Genomic DNA, 20,762 nt, shown 5'->3' on the forward strand with positions numbered 1-20,762 from the left:
GTAAGGCGACTCGATGAGTGAGGCCGAGAAACACCGCACTTTGATTCCATGGTGCGAGAGTGCGAGGTGGCCCGAGGACGGCATCTGGTGACCCTTATGCGAGCGGGAGAGAGGAGTCGGGAGGGGACCAGCCGAGATACCCTGCTGGAAACTCGCCACCGAGAATGCAGTACTCCGACATCGAGGCAGACTTTGATTCCGACACCGGGGCCAAGTGGCGGTCGGAGCCGGCCACTTTGTGGGAGCGAAGGAGAGGCCAGCTGACTGAGAGCCGGGGTTTTAAGGCTTTTGACAGAATTTTTTACAAAAGCCTTTGAGGCCTGGTTTAAATCAAGCCTTTGCTGTATGACTCGTTCCTCTCCTGCCCCTACCTAATCAAAGTGCTTTCAGTAGAACGCAGCAAAGGCCAAGTGCAAGGCCCCTATAGCCCCGAGACACACGAATTAGATGGGGGACAGGAGTAGCCAGCGCCCTCTTAACTGCACAGTTTTAGAGAGGCACAATCAAAGCCCGAGAAGGTAATATAGTACACTAGAATCACCCAATTTGAACAAATCCTGTAGAGAAACATGACAAAAAGAATTACACTAACAGAAGCCTGACAATGTAAACCACACTTAATAAATAAACAACGAGACCCCTACATTAACTCAGGTAACAAAAACCCAAGGTGAACAATAGGAGATTTGTAATTAAAATGTCCAGCAACAATGGAAGGCATGAATGGTACACAAAAGCAGAACTGAACTGAAAAACAAATAACAATTTCAAAGAACAACCGTGCACAGTTCGCAGGATAGCTGCAATCTAATATATTTAGATGTCAATATCAAGAAAGATAATGGAAATTTTGTATCTAAAATACACAGAAAAGAAATATTCTCTAATTCTTATCTATTTTCTCTAGTTCACATCCTTTGTATCAGAAGAAGGGAGTGTTGAAAGGCCAGTTGGTTCGGATGAGTAGAATGACTTCAGTAGATGAAATTTTTACAAATGAATGTATTAAATTAAAGGAGTTATTCATGAACAGGGGATATCCTAGTAATTTATTTAATGCATTATTAAATGAAGTACTGAGTGAAAGAAAGGGCAGATTTTCTCCTACTATAGGAGCAACATCTCCTCTTATAAAAACAGGTGACACTCCAGTAGATAATTCTAATAAGGATTACAATATGGGATTTTTTATGAATTATGGCGGACAGTCAAGTGTAGTAAGAAAGGTTATGGATAGAGAATGGAATAATTTTTCTAAGATATCAGATTTAAAACATATTTTTGAAAAACCATTAATGTACATACATCGTAGAGGGAACACTATTAAGAACATGCTGGACAAAGGCACCCATAATATTAACTATGACAAAACTACAAGAACTAGAATAGGTCTATATAAATGTGGTTTTTGTAACTATTGTTCATATTTAAAAACTGGAGATTCCATTTTTTTACAAGCAAGGAAAAGGAAATTAAGTTTGGATATTTATGTTAACTGTAATACAAAAGGCATAATATATCTAGATATGTGTAAAGAATGCGATTCGTACTATGTGGGTAAAAGTGAAAGAAAATTAAAACAAAGAATATACGAACATATGTATGATATCAGAAATAAATGTGAAAATAATGCACTTTACAAACATAACATGGTATGTAAAACATCAGTATTTCAATTTTGTGTGTTGGAAGTAGTTCATGTGGATCCCAGGGGAGGTATGTGGGAGACGCTAGTAGAATATAGGGAACTATACTGGCAGCTATCACTAGAAGCCAATAGACCTTCGGGTCTTAATGACATGATATCTTTAGCTCCAGTTTTAAAACTGAGATCAGCCAAGCTTTAAATTTATAGAAAAAACTTCTATCATTAAGAACATAAATTATAAAAAGTTTTATTTGACTTGTGATGTTATGTGTGATTTGGGCCACATGAGGGAGCCAAAGACAACATAGATTTATTCTGTATATACCTTTTGTATTTTTAAATGAATTTTATAGTTCAAATAAATTTTATTTAAACGTAAGTTATTTATGACAATTTAAAAAAATGTTTTTAAAATCAATTTTAAGAATATGATGTGTTTTTTAATATATGAAAGTGATTTTTATCAACTTAAAGTAAAATGGATTTTAAAATAACACTGACATGACCATATAAGGACAGTTTTTAATGACATCCTGTTTACATTAATTGATTAATTGATTTATTTGGTTTAATTGTAATTAGTGTGTCTAAAGGGAATTATGGGATTGTGAAATTTATCTTATGAAGTTGATGACGAAAACGTTACTTGTACTTTTACAGCATTAAGTGTGGGTCTTTTCACTTTGTGTTCGGTGTTTGGAACTGAATAAACTGTTGCCTATATCCAGCTCGACTGTGGTGCTTTCTACTTGGTTATAAGTTTATTTTAGCACCATTTTATCCAGTTATACAGACAAGGCAGCCTTATATAGTGAGAACTCCACCCATTTCTTGTCCTGAGATACCTTAACTGGGGAAAAAAAGTTGTGTCTTATCATAACATTCCATCTGAGCTGTCCATCTTAATCTGTCATCACCTGTGAGTTCAGTTCCAATCCTTCTGAACCAACTCTGCCGTTACCTACAGCTCGTGGACTCAAAACAACTCAAGAGCATCACTTACCCATAATGCGTTGGGTAGAGGACCTCAGATCAAGTTTGCTGATGACAAAAGACCACAAATGTAATGAAGGAGACCATAGCTAGACTGAAAGAAAGCTCCTAATGGAAACTTTTAGGTGAATGCCCATTCTGCCAGGAAATCTGGCTGGGGGAAGGAGGGAGTGAAGCTGATGACAGATTACGATGGACAACAGAGATTAAGATTGACAACAGAGATGGAATGTTATGGTAAGAAGTAACGTTATCTGAAGTTGTCAATCTTCATCTTGTCTGTACCAGTGGGACAGAGCATTCAGCTACTTGGAACCCTGGGAAAACAAGTATATTCCTGACAGCCAAGCAACCAAATGGTGCTCTGCCCCTAGAGACAGATCAAATTTGTAGTGAGTAAAAGGTATGGGAAGATGCCCAGGTTGCGGCTGCACAGATGTCATCCATGGATGTTCTTGACTGGAACACAACAGAACTACTGCTTTAGTTTAATGCGTTTTTGGTGCTATAGGTAATGAAATACCTCTCTTCTTGTAAACAAAGGAAATGCAGTCTGAAATCCACTTAGCCAGAGTTACTTAATTAAGAGGCTGACCTAACCAGATATGTGAAAAGGAAACAAACACTTGGTCCGATTTCCTAATGTCCCTGGTTCTATCAAGGCAGAACCTTAATGCCTGTGAACATTTAACAAATGTAATGCGTACTTCCCCTTGTTAGAAAAATTTGGGAAAAATAAAGTACAGTTGTGTACACTTAACATAAATGAAGATGTTCGAGTGTATTCACTGTTGCAGTCATTACATTTGGGTTATCTTGCCTGCAGGTAGCCCTCAGCCGGCCTGAATATCAAAGTATTGGGTCTTGCGTCGGATGCAGTCTCTTCTTCCATGACGTCAGGTCGTCAATTGCATCAGTTTTTCTTGCCCCAGATGTCAGGTGCCCCCATAATGGAAGCAATTATATACAAGGTTACACCTCCAACAAAAAGTAAATACACCAGAAAGCTGAAATACACTAAACAAGAAGGTATAGCCAAGAGAAGTCAGAGGGCTGGAGGGAGGGTAACCAAGACTGCAACAGTGAATACACTCTAACATCTACATTTATGTTAAGTGTACACAACTGTACTATGTTCTTTGTGTTTCACTGTTGCAGTCATTACATTTGGGTATATTCCCAAAGCTAAGGAAGGGAGGAGGCAGTTAGCATTAGGACCAGCTTTTAAGCCCTGCAAGACTGCAGTGGCAAAACCAGCTCTGGATTTAGAAAAAATAGGCAAGTGGTAATGCTTGGTGAAGGTATGTACAGAGCTCCAGGTAGCAGCTTATAGGAAGTCCCTGGTAGGAACACCTCTGAGAGGCTGCAGAGGTAGATGCAGCCCTGGTGGAATGTGATCTTATCCCCTGTGGGTAGGTTTTCCATAGTGCTTATAGGAGAAATGAATGCAATGGCCTATCCACTTAGAAATGGTTTGCTTTGAAATGGCCTTCCCCTCTGCCCCTGCAGCAAACGCAACTAGCAGCTGTTCAGTTTTTCTGAGAGGCTTAGTCCTGTCCAAATAAAATCTAAATTGTCTGTGCATGGCCTAAGAGTGCAGTATTCGTTCTCCTTTGTTCTGTGGATTAGGAAAAAAGGTTGGCAAATTAATAGACTGATTAAGGGCCACACTGGATACCACCTTGGGCATAAAGGAAGGATTGGTCCTGAGGGACACCCTGTCTGCATGGAAGATGATGAAGGGCTCCTCTGCTATGAGGGCCTGTAATTCAGACACTCTTCTTGCTGATGTGATGGCTAGAAGGAAGGTTGTTTTCCAAGAAAAGAATTTCAACTCTGCAGTTGCAGCTGGCTCAAAAGGAGGTAGAGTGAGCTTTTCCAATAAAAAAAATAAGGTCCCAGGCTGGAGTAGGGGCTCTCCTGTGTGGTCTTAAATTTTTGGCACCTCTGAGGAATAGTTTCAGCAGGGGGTGAGAGAAGAGGGGTGGCTCAATATTGTAATGTGCTGAAATGGTTGAGGCATGAATTTTAATTAATGAGAAGGAAAGGCCCTTGTGGAGAATCTCTGTTAAGTACTGAAGAATATGCATTAAGCTGGGCACGGTTGTGCCCATCCTGAGTCTGGCACCAGGAACTGTATCTTTTCTACTTTTCAGCATAGGGTTTTCTAGTACTAGGCCTCCTTGCCTCCAGAATGACATCTAGCACCTGCTTACTGAGGGATGCTATTGGAGAGCTCAGGTAATTAGCCAGGCTGCAAGGTTCAGGGTTTGAAGCTGGGGGTGCAGAATCTGGCTCTCCTGCTGGGACAGCAGGGAAGTGGTCTGAGGCAGTGCCATGGTTCCCAGCAGTGACATACTGTGCAAGAGGGGGTACCAGTGCTGGCGTGGCCAGTCTGGTGCAATCAGTACTGTCCTTGGTTTGCCCTGTTTGATCTTTAGTAGAATTTCAAGGGGAGAGGCAGAGGGGGAAGGCATACACTGACAGGCTTTGCTAGGTGAAGGACAGGGCATCCACTTTCCAAGCTTGTCTGTGGGGAATCCTTGTGCAGAATTTGTCCAATTGGTAGTTCTGAGGGGAGGCAAAACAGGTCCATCTCTGAGTTCCCCCATTTGTTTCTCAAAATGTTGAATATCTTTGGTTCCAGTTTCCACTCGTGTGGGTCCATGAGATTTCTGCTTAGGTCATCAGCCAGTGAATTTTGCTTGCCTGGCAGGAATTGAGCTTGTAGTTGCACTTGGTAGCTCAAGGCTGTGTTCCACAGAGCCATGGCTAGTTTGCAGAGAGGGTAAGAGTGGGTTCCCCCCTGCTTGTTTATGTACCACATAACAGTGATGTTGTCTGTCTTTACCAATAATTGTCCTGGAAGAATGTGGTCCTTGAAGGCAGTCAGAGAATTCAGTACAGCTAACATTTCTTTTTGACTGATAAGCAGGTGCATTTGACTCTGTTTCCATTTGCCCTGAATGCACTGCCCTGCCAAGTGAGCCCCCCATGCATAGTCTGATGCATCTGTTGTTAGGGTTTGGGCAGCAGGGGGTAGAGTGAATGGCAGTCCCTTGTTGTGGTAGCAGGCCTCTGCCCACCAAAGGAACTCTGTCTTTATACAAGGAATGATAGGAATCATTGATTCCAGGTCCTGAGAATGTTGACAGCATAGGCATTTTAGATACCATTGTAGTTTCCTCATATGCAGTCTTGCATATGGAATTAGTAGGAAGCAAGAGGCCATGAACCCCAGGGCTTGCAGGATTTTCCTTGCAGACAGCTGGGTCTTTGTGGCCAGTAGTTTGAAGTAGGCTGTCAAATAAACTTGTTTCTCTGGCAGGAGGTAAGCCATCTGGGAAGTTGTATTCAAGCTTGCTCCCAGGAATACAATTTGTTGGCAGGGTACTATATGAGATTTCTTTTCGTTTATGGTGTAACACAGTGATGTTAGCAGTTTCTTTACAAACGCCAGATGATTTAGTAGCATGTCCTGGCTTTCTGCCTGAATTAGACAATCGTCCAGGTATGGGTATATATGAATACTTCGACTGAAAAAAGCAATGACTGGAGCTAGGCACTTTGTGAGTACCCTCGGCGCAGTAGATAAGCCAAATGGAAGTGCAGAGAACTGATAGTGCATGTAGCCTGCTCTGAAGCATAGGTATTTCCTGCAAGATTCCCTTATTGGAATGGGCAGGTAAGCTTCCTTTAAGTCCAAGGTTGCCAACCAGGCATCTTTGCCTAACATAGGAAGCAGCTGATGAAGAGTTAGCATTTTGAATTTTGGGATTACTAAAAAGGTGTTTAGCATAGAGAGGTCCAGGATAAGACGCCAACAGCTGTCTTTTCTGGGTACCAGGAAAAAGGTCTTGAGAAAAATCCTTGTCCCCTTTCTTCTACTGGGACAGGTTGAATAGCCCTGACACTTAGAAGAGAGAAAACCTGCTGCTGACCCTCTGCCCACTGATTTGGGGGTAGGTCTGGTCAACCGTTTGGGGTTGGTAAGGTGTGGAAGTGGAATTTGTATCCTTGGGAAACTATAGTTAAAACCCATTTGTCCTGGAAAATGAGTTCACAGTTTTTTACATGCAGGGCGATCTTTCCCCCTAAGGGAGCAAGCAGTTGTGCAGGACTTGGAAGATTTAAGGTTAAGTCATTGTGACAGTTTTCCACAGGGAGGGTATGTTACTACTTCCAGCTTTGGAAGTGGGAGCCCCCCGCTGCTTAGGCCTGTGAGTACCTTGAGACTGTAACCTAGGTGGTCTGCTGTTCCTGGGTTTGGACTGAGAAGGCCTGGAGGAGACAGGAAAAGACCAATTCTTAGAAGGCCAATAATGCCTGCTAAATCTGGGAGGCTGTACTTGCAGGAAATCTTTAACAGTTTGCATAGATTTAGCTTTTTCCTCCATCTTTTAAGGACTTCTGCTTTGTTGCCAAACAGGCAGTCTTGGTTTTAGGGAGCATCCAGTAATTTAGCTTTAACATGATCTGGCAAATTTTGCTCCTTAAGCCAAGCATGCCTTCTAAGAACAGACCCAGTGACAGCAGCCCTGCAAGATGCTTCTAAAGAGTCAAAACCACATTGCAAAGTATGTTTACCAATTTGTTCAGCAGAATGCATTAAATCCTGTAATTCCTTATTTTCAGCACAGTCAGGAATCAACATAACTTTCTGTTTAAGTAGTCCAATAATATGCTGCTGATACTTGAACATATGAAACTGGCAGTTTAAGGCCCTAATGGCCAAAGTAGCAGAAGTGTATACCTTCTTACCCCATCTGTCCAAGGCTATTGAATCTCTATCAGAGGGGGTAGGGTTTTTGGCAGCAGTAGCCTTAATGCCTTTAGGTCCCTGTGAAATAGTCTCTGGGTTCACAGAAGGATTCTTGAACAGGAACTTGTGAGAGTCAGGTACTCTAGTACCGGTCAGGTTTCCTGGGAGCCAAAGGTAAAGTGTCTGGGGCCAGGCTAGATTCCAAGAAGGCATCATCTACAATGTCCAAGAAAGAAGGGATAGCTAAAGGCCTGTGCTGGGGTAGGAGTAAGAATTCCCTAAGCCTCTTTTTGGAGTCAGAGTAATCCTGGCTTTCCCAGCGGAAATGCTCTTTAAAAGTGTGCAAAGTTTCACCGAAAGAAAAATCTTCGGGAGGGGAAGCAGAGGGTATGGAGTACTCTGCATCAGAATCCTCATAGGTAGATAAGGGCAAATCCTGGCAATCAGAAAAAACAGAAATTTCAGAATCCTGATCAGAAGAATCAGAAGAAAAATCAGTTCTAGGTCTCAGAGGGTGAAGGCTGGCTTCCCCTAATTAAAGTGATAAGGTCTTCAGCCATTCTTATCATTTGATTTTTAGGCATATGGGCCTGACTATGCGGTTTGGACGTCGGTTTTCTACGCGTGGGTCGAGTTTTAGGCCTTGAAGAAGAAGATGGCATTGGTTTGAAACACAAGTCAGTAGACTTGAATACTGCACAGCAGCTCCAGGCCCATCCAAGGTAAAGACATTCCCGCAGGTTCCATACTCGAAGAAGCATCTCGCGGCATACCGGACTCCGAATGGGTCTCAGTAGAGGCCTGCAAATCTGAAGTAGTGGGTATCAGGGGCTACGAAAGCACCTCAGAGTACCGGCGAACTGGCGACTAGCTTAACGGAATCGTCGTCTGCAGCTTTGGATCTATGCGGTCTATCTCTGTTTTTATCTTTACGTTTTTTTTGTAATGTCGGTAGTTGGATGGCTTACCGAAGCCATTTCTGGATAATTAAACAGAGTACCGAAATAGTTTGATGGAAAAAATGAGGATTGAATAAGGCACAAAACCGACAGAAAGGGATGTCGTGGTCTGAGCCCAAGAAAGGAATGCAGTACAAATGAACATTCTTTATGAGGTATTTGCTTTCCACAGGTAATACAACTGTTAACTTTTACTGACATCAGTTTAGAGTAAGAAAAAGGATCCCCAATGGGGAACTTAGCTTTTTTGAAGACTTTGGTTCTGAAACTTGAAAACGAAAAGTTAAGGAGTTGGCCAACCGGCACTTTCTAAATGCTTCTACTTCGGGCACCATGCAGCAAGAAAGGCTGATGTAATGGCACTGGCTGCATGCTTTATACCCCTGACGACCTGACATCGTGGAAGAAGAGAGAGCATCAGATGCAGGACCCAAGACTTTGAAATTCAGGCCGCCTGAGGGTTACCTGCAGGCAGATAACCAAAATGCAATGACTGCAACAGTGAAAGACTAAGAACATTGGCAGATTAATGCATTGATTCAGGTTAGTTTCAGACAACCTTGGGTAGGAATGATGGACTGGTCCAAAGAGAAACTATCTTTGTGAAAAATGAAATATGGTGCCCTGGATAAAACTGCCTGAATATTCAAAATTTTAGCCGAGGTAATGGTCACTAAGATGATAGTTTTCAAAGAAAGCAACTTCATGTTGCACATAGAGGCTAGGTTGAAAGGGGATTGCGTCAAAGCTTGCAGTATTAAAGTGAGGTCCCAAGGAGGAGTAGAGTCCGTGTAAACAGGCTTTAAGAGAAGGGCACCTTTCAAAAAGGCTTTACAAAGTCTATGCAAAGCAATGGATGATCCCTGGAACAGACTGTGAAAAATTAGAAATGGCTGCCAACAGAACTTCAAAGGTAGAAGTGGAAGCACCATCATTTAAAATAGAGGCTAGGAAGTGAAGAATTTCATTGATTGGTGCTGAAAAAGGGTCAGTGTGATGTAGGAAGGCTCAATGAACAGAACTGTACCATTTACTTGTGCAAATTGTGCGAGTAGGTGGTTTATGAGATGCTAAAAGTATGTGTTTATCTGGGAAAGAAAGAAAGCATGTAATGCCTGGCCACTAATGAAAGAAGAAGTTATGTAATCACCATAACGTTCCATCTGAGTAGGTGACTTCATTTGTCTGCAACCTTTGGGTCTTGGATCAGACTTCGGATCCGAGCCGGCAACTTATTTTACAGCTTGTGGATCTGAGCTCCTAGCTCCTCCCCTTACCCATAATCCCCTGCCAACCCTGACTGACCTCAGATCAAGTTTGCCCTTATACCAAATCTCAGACCAAAAGTGTCCTGAAAGGGACCAAGAAAGGACATTCAAGAATAGACTTCTGAAGGCCAGGGGGAAGGAGAGGGGGATGGTTGCAGACAAATGAAGTCACCTACTCAGATGGAACGTTATGGTGAGTACATAACTTCTTAATCTGAAGTAGGGACTTCATTTGTCAGCAACCTTTGAGACAGAGTCCCCAGCTACCTGAATCTTGGGCGGCCATCATGGAAGGATGTTCCGGAGCACTGCAGAGCCAAAGGATGCTCTCCCTCTGGAAATAAAGTCCAGCTTATAATGGTTGATAAAGGTATGAGATGAGGCCCAAGTGGCTGCAGAACAAATATCATCCAAAGATAATCTAGATCTAAAGGCAGCAGAAGTAGATATGGAGCGAGTAGAATGCACCCGTACTCCCTGAGGTGTGGGCCTCCCCGAAGTTTCATAGGCCAGAAGAATACACTGTGAAATCCATTGTGATAAGGTGACCTTAGAAATAGCTTTACTCGGATTGAATTTGGCAAAGAAAATGAACAACTGATCGGATTGTCTGTGACCAGCAGTCCTATGAATGTAGAAGTGCAGTTGTCTGTGCACATCTAAGGAATGCAGCTTGTATTCTCCTTTATTCTGGTAATTAGGGAAGAAAACTGGCAGGTTAATGGACTGACTGATAATGGTTTCTGAGGCCACCTTAGGAAGAAAGGAGGGACTGGTCCTGAGGTACACTCTATCCTGATGAAAAATCAAGGAGGGAGGTTTCACACAAAGGGCCTGAAGTTCGGAAACTCTTTTCGCTGAAGTGATGGCGACAAGAAACGCCGTTTTCCAGGAAAGATATTTAAGTTCAGCCGAGGTAGCTGCTTCAAAGGGAGGGGCAGTCAAGGCTTGAAGGACTAATGATAGATCCCAAGGGGGTACAGCTTACTTGACAGGAGGCCTGCGCAGGAAGGTACCCTTGAGGAAGGTTTTACATAATTTCACAGTCATCAAGGGACCTGACTCGTGTCCCACATGGTAATGAGAAATGGCTGCCAATTGAACCTTGACCGTAGAACAGCTAGCTCCCCGTTGAAAAAGTCCGGTGAGGAAATCCAAGACGGACGGCAACGAAACCGTGAAGGGATCTATGTTATGGTGGTCCGCCCAGATGGAACGCTTCCATTTACTGCGATAGACTTTTCTAGTGGAAGGTTTATGTGCTGCCACCAAGATGGCTTTAACTGGTGAAGAGATGCCGGGAGTCCTGACTAAGAGTGGAACTGGAGCAGCCAAGCTGTCAGCTTCAGGTTGTCCAGATTCAAGGTCGGTAGGCCTAAGGGATGGGATATTAGATCCGGAATGGGATCCAGAATCCAGGGAGGATTCACCAGATGAGACCACAGGTAAGGGAACCAAGTTTGACGAGGCCAGAATGGGGCAATGAGGATCATTCTGCTCCCCAACCGAGAGGCTTTCTGTATAAGTTTCAGCATCAGGGGTAGAGGAGGATAGGCATAAAGTAGACCGGGAGGCCACGCATGCACTAGAGCGTCTCTCGGGGTTTCCCCGAGGGGGGGAAATCAGAGAGAAGAAGCTGGAGCATTTCGTGTTTGAGGGAGTGGCAAAAAGATCGCAGCAGGGTTGCCCCCATTCGGCAAAAATCCGCTTCGCTACCTGGGAATTGAGAGACCACTCGTAAGGGGAAAGAATAGTGCGGCTGAGCTTGTCCGCCAGAATGTTGGACCATCCCGGAATGTGCACTGCGATAAGGAAGCGGTTGGTGGAGATCGCCCATTCCCACACTCTCATGGCCTCTCGACAGAGAGGGTAGGACCTGGATCCCCCCTGTTTGTTGATGTACCAGGCAACTGACATGTTGTCAGTCTGTATCGCAATAGTTCCTACGGGGAGAAGGTTCTGAAGTGCTTGCAACGCCAACAGCACCGCCCTCATCTCCAGACCATTGATATGCAAGGAGGTCTCCGTGTCATTCCACGTGTCTTGGACCGTTCTGCCTGAGCAATGCCCCCCCACCCGAGGCGAGAGGCATCCGTGGTCACAGTGGCGAGGGGAGGCGGCGTGCAGAAGGGTCTGAAGGACGGGGACTGGAGCCACCATAAGAGGGCCCTCCTGCAAGCCCTGCTGAGTGAGATAGGATGGCTGAGGGGGAGAAACTGAAAGGACCATTGGACTAAAAGGGTCCATGGTAGCACCCTCATATTCAGACAAGCGTATGGAAGAAGAGTTATAGCTGCTGCCATGGAGCCTAGCGCCCTCAGGACCAATTCCGCTGGTGAGGCTTTTAATTGGAGGATGGCCCGCACATTAAGTCTCAGGTTTTGATGTCGCTCCAAAGTGAGGAACGCTCGCAGACTTCTCGTATCTAGTTTGGCCCCTATGAAATCTATCACTTGTGTTGGAGCAAGGGAGGATTTGTCCAGGTTGATCGTAATGCCTAGATGGAGTGCTAGCCTGAGAAGGTGATTTCTGGCTGTGCAGAGTAGATGCCTTGTTGGGGCGGATAGGAGCCAGTCGTCTAGGTACGGGAAGACCTGCATTCCCTGGAGTCTCAGGTGGGCTGTTATCACTGCTAACACTTTGGTAAACACCCTGGGGGCTGTGGTGAGACCAAAGGGAAAGACCCTGAACTGATGGTGACTGGCTCCCAGCCGGAAGCGGAGAAACCTCCTGGATCGTCTGTCCAATAAAATGTGGTAGTACGCATCCTTGAGGTCTATTGAGCACATCCAGTCGCTCTCCCGCAAGAGGGGGAGAATGGATTGAAGGGTGACCATCCGGAATTTTTCTTTGGTTACTGACAGGTTCAAGAGTGAAAGGTCGAGAATTGGTCTCAAGTCCCCTGTCTTTTTTTGGCACCAGAAAGAACCTGGAGTAAAACCCTAATCAGAGTTGATCTGGGGGGATGGGCTGGATGGCTCTTTTTTCTAGCAGCTGCTGAATTTCTGCAGCTGCCGCCTCCCTCTGATCGGGTGGTACATCGGGGAGGTTTTTGAGTCTGGGGACATGGTGCAGTGGGATTTTGTAACCTCTGGGTAGGATACGAAGCACCCAGCGATCTGACGTAATGGACTCCCAAGCCGCCAGGTGCTTCGAGAAGCACCCCCCAACTGCCTCCAGAGTGGAGCAGTCGGGCAACCCCTCAGGGCTGCTGCGTGGGCTGATCAGAGAAGGTTTCTCTGAACCCAAAATTTCTCGGGGCCCCTCTACCTCTAGGGCGGCGTCCTCCCTGTCCTCCTCTGCCACGGAAGGACTGGTTGTCCAGAGCAGGATGGGAATGTTGTGATTTCTGGAACCACATCTTCTTCTGTCCCTTTTGGTTCTTGGAGAAGGACCTCTGGGGAGCAGAGAAGCGGACTCCGACGGCAGACAATGTCTTCCCGTCCTTTTCGCTCTGGACAAGTGTCTCGCAAACGGTCTTGCCAAACAAGGCAGAACCATCAAAGGGGCATTCGCAAAGGATGCCTTAAAGGGCTCCGCGAAGTCACAATGTCGGAGCCAGGCCTGACGTCTCATGACTTCACCCACTCGCTAGCTCTACCAGCTCCCTCTGTGGCATGGGACAAAAGCCACATAGAGGTATTTGAAACAGATCTTAGAGTGGCCATACGAGTGGAGTACAACTGCTTGTCCTCCACCGACATGGACTCTGGGGGGGGGAAAGCAGCATATTCTTTGATGACATGTGCCATGTAGTTCAGGGACCTTACTGAGAAAGTCGCTGAACTAAATACCCACTTCCCGAGGCGATCCATCGAGTGGGACTCCTTGCTCTGTGGATGGACCGAGGGGCTCTCCTGAGCTAATTCCCTCTTCGTGGCTGCCGCCATCAACATGGCATCTACGGGGGGACCCTTGCTCCAATGGGACCAGTCTGCAGGGGGACTCAAAATTCTATCCAGGCGTTTGGGGACTGGCTCCACAGTGTCCGGCTCCTTCCACGCCCTGGTGGTGATAAGGTCCACTAGGGTGCGGCCGTTGGGGACACCCAAGAGGTAGACGGGCCTGCTTCGAATGCCTCCAGGAACACGGACTTGTCGGAGGAAGCCTTGGGGGCAGACCCCCCCCCCCAATCCTGAGCATTTCCATGATGTCTCCAAAGGAGACATGCTCGGGGGGGGGGGTGACCTTGGGGAGCCTTCCCCTTCATCCAAGTCCGTGTCCTCTGTTCAGGACTCGGGGGAGTCCACGTGTCTCCTCTTACACTTATGCTTGCGAGGCACTTCCTCGGGGGGACTGTCCGAGGAGGTCTCACCACCAATATCTTGTTCCAGTGGAACAACCTGGGACATCGAAGCAGGCTGTCCCTGTGGCCGGGTGATGGAAGCCTGACCCAGCAGAGAGGGAGTGCAGGGTGGAGCCGATGCAAGGACCGGGGGTCCGGATGCTCCCAACAGAGCCCTCTCCACTACATCGAAGGCCGAAGGGGAGCCTCTCTCCCTGGGATCCGAAAGCCAGCTCCCACTCGGATCCGATGAAGGGATCGGAACCGGCGCCGAGGGCACCGGATCCGAAGGACCCGTGTGCTCTGACCTGGACTGAGCCGAAGGCACACTGAATCCCTCGGATACGAAGCTCGGCCCACGGCTCAGAGAGGTCAGATCCAATGACAGACTCGAGGGCAGGGTCGGATCCGAAGTACCCAGTACTGTCGGCGCCGACCCACCCCCGGCTCCAACACTGCCCGGCTCCGAGCACTCCGAACCCGGGAAGCACGTCGGAGAAGGAGCTATCGGGGCAAAAAAAGGTGTCGGGCTCCCCCCCGAAGGGGGGGGGGCAAGAGTACTCCCATCTGCAGCTGGGCCTGGATGAACCTTCTCATCATCCGGTCCAAGTCTGTATCAGAAAGACTGTAAGTAGATCTCGACGAGGCCACCGAGGCGGGCAGGGAATGCCACCTCGATAACCTCGACGGAGATCGGGTCTCCTCCTCCTCGGGTCCCGGGGAAAAGCAAGGGGATCGGATCCAAGGAGGAGAGGACCTGGAAGCCGTGGAGGGAGAAGCCCGCTTAGCTGGGGGGGGCGAAGCGGAGGCCTCGGCCCGCTGCTTGTGGTGCTTCTCCCTCCTTTTCTCCCTTTCCTCTGGCGTCTTAGTGGGAGTTTGAGTCCCGGCCGGGGGAAGGGGGGCAGGAGTGGCTACCACCAAGGACTGAGGAGGAGCCACGGGAGTACCGGAGGCAGAAGCTGGATCCGGGGACAAAAGTCCCACCAGAACCAACTTCGACCTCCGCTCTTTCAGTGCCCTGGGGAACACCCTGAGGACAGGTGTTCAACCCCAAGGCACCGAACACACCGAGTGTGGCCATCTGCCGGTGAAAGCTTATGGCCACACTCGGTGCACTTAGAAAAAATGGGTTTTGGGGCCTCCGACATTAGAAAAAAATAAAGTAACTACACAAACACACCAGGCCCCAAAAACACAAGCAACACACACACACTCTACGAACCAGCGAGGGGAGGAATTACACTAAAAATTAATAAAATTAACAAAAGGGAATCCTAAACACACACACTGTTTAAGTAATCAAAAAATTTTCTATATTGACAAGTTTTTCTCAAGACTTATCTGAAAGTCGCCAGGAGCTCTGAAATCCAGCTGTCTCTTCTAAGAGCGGCAAACTAGATCTGGGGTCAATCAGGGTTGGCAGGGGATTATGGGTAAGGGGAGGAGCTAGGAGCTCGGATCCATAAGCTGTAAAATAAGTTGCTGGCTCGGATCCGAAGTCAGATCCAAGACCCAAAGGTTGCTGACAAATGAAGTCCCTACTTCAGATCTGAAGATTCTTAGTTGTCAGCTTTAGAGTTATGACTGGGTGACTGATATATCCATTAGATGTAACAAGAGATCTGGAGTTACACCCAGCATCTATGGTTTTCAAACTAGTTGAGGCCATAGAAAGGGGAACTATATCTGCAGAGGCCAAAAGGGAGCAAGGAGGATGACTTTGCTCTTAAACTTGGCTGCTTTCTGTAGAAATTTGGGAATTAAAGAGGTCAGTAGAATAGCGTAAAGGAGACAGGGAGGCCAAAAATGGTGAAGAGCTTCCCCCGATAATTCCTCCTCTGAGGGAATGATGGCAAAGTAGCTGCTGCATTTGTTGTTTAGGCAAAAAGGTCGCAGCAAGGCTGGCCCTATACATTTTTGAAATGAGGGACCACTCGTGAGGGAGAATGATGCACCTGCTCAATTTGTCTGCTATCAAGTTAAATACTCCTGGAATATGCATTGCGATCAGTAAACTGTTGGATGAAATCACTCAGTGCCATACCTACAGGGCTTCTTGGCATAAAGGGTAAGATCTAGTTCTCCCTTCTTCGTTAATATACCAGACCACTGACATGTTTGAATCTCAATCATTCCTACAGAGTCCTGAAATGCTCCCAATGCCAACAGCACTGCCCTCATTTCTAGAAAATCTATGTAGAGATTGGCCTCTGATGGGGACCAAGGTGCCTCGGACCATCTTTCCCTGGCAATGACGCCCCTCCCAAGCTGTGAAGCATCCATTGTCACTGTGGCCTTGGGCTGAGGGGAAATGACCGGCATCTTTGTCGAATATGGCTTGAATTAATTCACCAGAGAAGATCTGTTTTACATACATTGGTAATTAATATTGCCATTGACTACAACAACATACTACGTGGTTTCCCTGGTGATCCAGCAGGGGCTGTGGCTGCCATGTGCTTAGACCTACTTTTGTTTGCCACATCTTGCAAGCTATCTACATTTGCTCTAGAGCCTCCTGAAACTGCGCTCTTGTCACTTGCAAGCATACTTCTACTTCTCTGCAACTTCATCGATCTGACAAATCTCAATGGCTTTACTCAACATTAAATCACTGTCACGAAGCAAAATCTTTCTCACAGCAGCACTACTATTACCACACACAATCCTTTCCTTTATTAGCTCATCTTTTAAAATCACCAAACCGACACATCTTGGCTTTGTTTCTTATGTCAAGTTATACAAGCTGAAAAGGCTTCCCCTTGTTTCTGATCTCTCGTGTAGAACAAATGCCTTTCTAGTGTAACATCTGCCTAGGAGATATACATTTCTCTGAACTTGCACTTCAAACACACTGGGTCTTCCCAATTCAGCCTGTACAACAATATGATTTTCACTTTCTCACTCATATTGTTGGCTCATACACAAATGAAAGCTCTCTTTCTATGGCCTCTGAGACCCAGCTAGGTTTAGCAAAATGAATGCCCTGGTGCTTGCATCTTTATCTGAATAAGCTTGCTTGTATAAAAATATTGTAGTTTTGCTCAAATATTCTCCAGTTCTCTGCAACATTCTGGTCAAATACAAGTGGAAGGGCTTTCAAAATCCATATGCCATATTAACGGTTTTGCAAATAAGCACAAACTCATACACATATGCCAGAAATGTATGCCAGTACTTCTAACTTAGTCCAGTAGCACAACAAGCTGCTGTATAACTTAACAAAACAAGTCTCTCAAGCACTGTAATACTCTTGAAATTACTGTATTGCAATAAATCACCTCTCATTAGTTTAAGAAACATATCAAATAACTACACGATGTGAATGAATTGGGCAGGAGAAGCTCAGAGTCAACATTTTGAAGTAATTGCAGTTAGCGAAAAAACTGTACACAGCACACTGAAATTTTCCCAAAAAGGCAGTACCTTGCTAGGCAATTCTTTACAATGCAAGAAACACTCCATAATGGCAGCACTTTGCAAATAGACATCCACAGCACAATAAAAGTTTCGAAACGGCTATACTTAGACTGTACTTCACAAAATAATTTCACTTTGCACACACAAACTCTTTGGAATATGTGCACAGGAATAAGAACACACTAAACACTTTCACACTTTGAGATAGTCAGAACAACTCTAGATATGCCCTTAATACAATACGAAGTCATAGTTATGCAAAACATAGCACTTTGCCAAAAAAAAAAAAAAAAATGCAGTCGCCTTGCTTTATTGATGCTTAATGTGCTCTTTTTGCCCTTATTATATTCATTTTGTTAGTTTAATTTCTTTTCATGCCCATTGTACTTATCTTGTGCTCATTTTACTCTAAACATGCCAGTTTTGCTTTAAACATACTCATTTTGCTTTTCTGATAATCATTTCATCAAATATCTTAGATTTAAACATTTTGCTGAGTTGATAAACCTTTTGTACCTCCCGCTTGTTTAATAATGCAGTTTGAGCCCTTGTAATGCTCCAGTTTACCTTTGTTTTTTTAATGAAGTAAGTAGTTTATGTGAATTCTCATTACCTTTGATTCTTTTCTGTCTCTCTTTCATGCCCATTTCTCTTAGTTTGCCTTCACTATCATCTCTGCACCTCATGGCTCTGAATATCAATCTCTGCCATCCCGGTTCTGACACCATGTCCCTCTCCTACTTTGGACACAATACAGGAGTCTCCATGGGTTCTGTTCAAGCAGCTTTATTATATACAAACATATCAATATAGAATTTACTGATTTCAACTTAAGTAACTTGCCTACAAACTAACTGCTGCAATCATACATGTTCACTCTCTGGCTGCAGTCCCAAAATGGCACTGGGAATAGCACGTGCCTGGTACTTGTATGTGCATGTTCAGTCCTTGATAAGCTTCTTAAAGACACAGCATATACACTCTGATCTACACAAAGTAAAGGGGTTTGAATAATTTTGAAAAGCTAGGGAGAGATTTAAAGTTAAATTTTTAAAAACGTCTAGGCATGAGAGCAATATGGAGAAACCACATCTGAAGCTAAAAGCATCAAACAAGATCTGCGGTAATTTACCCAAAGCATTATGGGTAAGGGGTGCGCTCAAGAGTTTTTTGGAGTCTATGAACTGTAGTAACATCAGAGACAGTTCCAAAGGATCAGCACCAAACCCACAGGTGATGGCGAGATGAAGACAGACCGTGTCCGATCATTTTTGGTTTCTATTTCTTTATCTCTGGGGCGACATCTGCCCTAATGACGCGAGTTGGGTTGGAAACCTAACGGACTTCAAAGCATCAAGCACCTCTTCCCTCAAGCCCCCTTGCCTTTCATGAGGTCCCAGTACTGAAGGACTGAAAAGGAGTCAGATGTACAGCAGATTCCTGCAGCATCTTAGCAGGTGCACAGTGAATCAGACTGGGCAGCAGATAATTCAGGCCTCGCCTTTTTGAATTTTTTTTTTTGTGTGAGCAGGATGTTCAAGGCTGTGGGCCCCACCACCATGGATTGCTCAAGGCATTTAAAACTTAGGGACAGATCCGGCAGTTTCTGTAATCACATTCAGACCCTGAACAGAATAAGCAGTGGGAGTGGAGATCCTTATAAGATAGCTGCCTACCACGGTGACAATTTCTTCTCTTATCTAACATTAACAAATCTTTCAATGAAAAATACAATTAAAAAAAAACTGTTCCTCAATGGGACACTTGTCAGAATAAGTGTAGGCAGTGGTAGCAGCCAACAACACAGAAAAAAAGACTAAAAAGCATAGATCTTGCTCTCAGATCAGCAGCATGATAGTCTGCAGATCTTAATCTCCTACTACTGCGTATGTACAAGCTATGCCCACTTGCTTTGGTCATATGCCAGACGTAAAATAGTGGAGTGAAGGTATTTGGCTTTGGTAAACCAGTAGGATGTCAGAGGTTACCTCAAGATAACCCCACAGTATTGCAGAACTGCCAACACTGACTTGAATCTGATGAAGTCTGACCACACTGTTGTGCAGAAGAAAGCATTTAATTACTGGAACACTAATAAAATTTTACTTAACTGGCAGTGGTGCTGGCTTTAACCATTACTTCCCTTCAAGCGTTTCTGCTTTATATAACAGCAGTGATCCAATGAAGGACAATAAATTGTACGATTACAGACTTTCTGTCCTTGGTACCCAGTTCACTAATAAGATAAAAGCACACTAAATACGCTAATTCTCTAGATTCAAAATAAGTATCAGGTCTGGTAAAGGTGGAGGAAAAAAAATAGAAAAAGTAAATTGCGGAAAGCACAAAAAACGAACTAAAAAACCCAAAGATACCAGTAAACAAAGCATCACAACAGTGAAAAACTCAATCTACACAGTAGAAATTATCTAGACTTGAAGATAATGAAGTACTTATCCAAAACATTGTGCAGCAAGCATTTTTCTTTTCATGCAACATAAAACGTCTAAGTAAAGCTTAAGTCAGCATTTCCATGTGTTTTGGGACAAGTAAAAATTCTCAGCATGACAAAGTGCATCTACATATTGTGGTTTGCTAGCATAACTTAACGGTGTCTCTGTTTGCAAAAGAGGATTAATAAAACAATAAATAAAAGTTATGGCAACAGTTCTTAGCTTCATTTTTGTTACAGACCTCTCTTGCTATTTGATTCAAAGCATCATCCTCCGCTGAGAATCTGTCTTTTATAGGAGTTCTCTTCCTTCCAGATCCAGGTGTTCCCATTTCTTCCAAGATGCTGTTAAATTTATAATTTTAACTTGAGTATGGACACTTCCAATGAATCGAGATCTAGAATATAACATGAAAAATAATGAATGACCAAAATACTATTTTGCAAAAACACACCGCCCCCCCTATCAAAGGTCAGCTAAAATATTAAATCAATTCGGAGACATAAGCAGCCACAATTATAATAACTTCTGCAACATAAATCAAAAGACTTGCAGTTTTCGAAAACAATTTCTAAGTTAAAAAAAAAATCAAATTCTGTCTGGCACATCTAATTCACAAGTGCATCTCCCTTTTAACTTTAGCCATGTATCACTTAACTGGTGTTAAGACACATTGCAGGACTTAACCATACCCAAGAAAAGGATGGAGAGAGATGTTCCTCTGTTGAACAGCAATTGCATTTTAACCTGCAGATACAACCATTAAAAAGACATCAGAAACTCAATCCTACACCACATAAAATTTCTTATTGAAGGAAGCAGAAAACCTACAGCCTCTGTCTACCTACTTCCAACACTACTCCATGCCTCATGCATTCTCAATAATCCACATTCCAAAGCGACTCCTCAACTAGATCCACATTAAAATAAAAAGGCAAAATTCGCAGGCAAACTTCCCTCCATGTCTCAACACT

The 20,762-nt window shown here is 44.6% G+C and overlaps 1 protein-coding gene across 1 annotated transcript in view; it reads right to left on the minus strand.

Annotated features, from left to right (window-relative positions):
• LOC122805246 (leucine-rich repeat flightless-interacting protein 2-like) overlaps positions 1 to 20,203 on the minus strand; it is an 803,415-nt gene extending 783,212 nt beyond the window's left edge. The window contains exon 1 of the mRNA XM_044075336.1: positions 20,030 to 20,203. Within this exon, the coding sequence (XP_043931271.1) occupies positions 20,030 to 20,119 (90 nt within the window). The 5' untranslated portion in view covers positions 20,120 to 20,203. The remainder of the gene's footprint in view (positions 1 to 20,029) is intronic.
• Positions 20,204 to 20,762: the final 559 nt, after the last annotated feature.

Source organism: Protopterus annectens, chromosome 6.part1 (assembly GCF_019279795.1).
Source record: "Protopterus annectens isolate FY-2018-M chromosome 6.part1, PAN1.0, whole genome shotgun sequence".
NCBI lineage: Eukaryota > Metazoa > Chordata > Ceratodontiformes > Protopteridae > Protopterus > Protopterus annectens.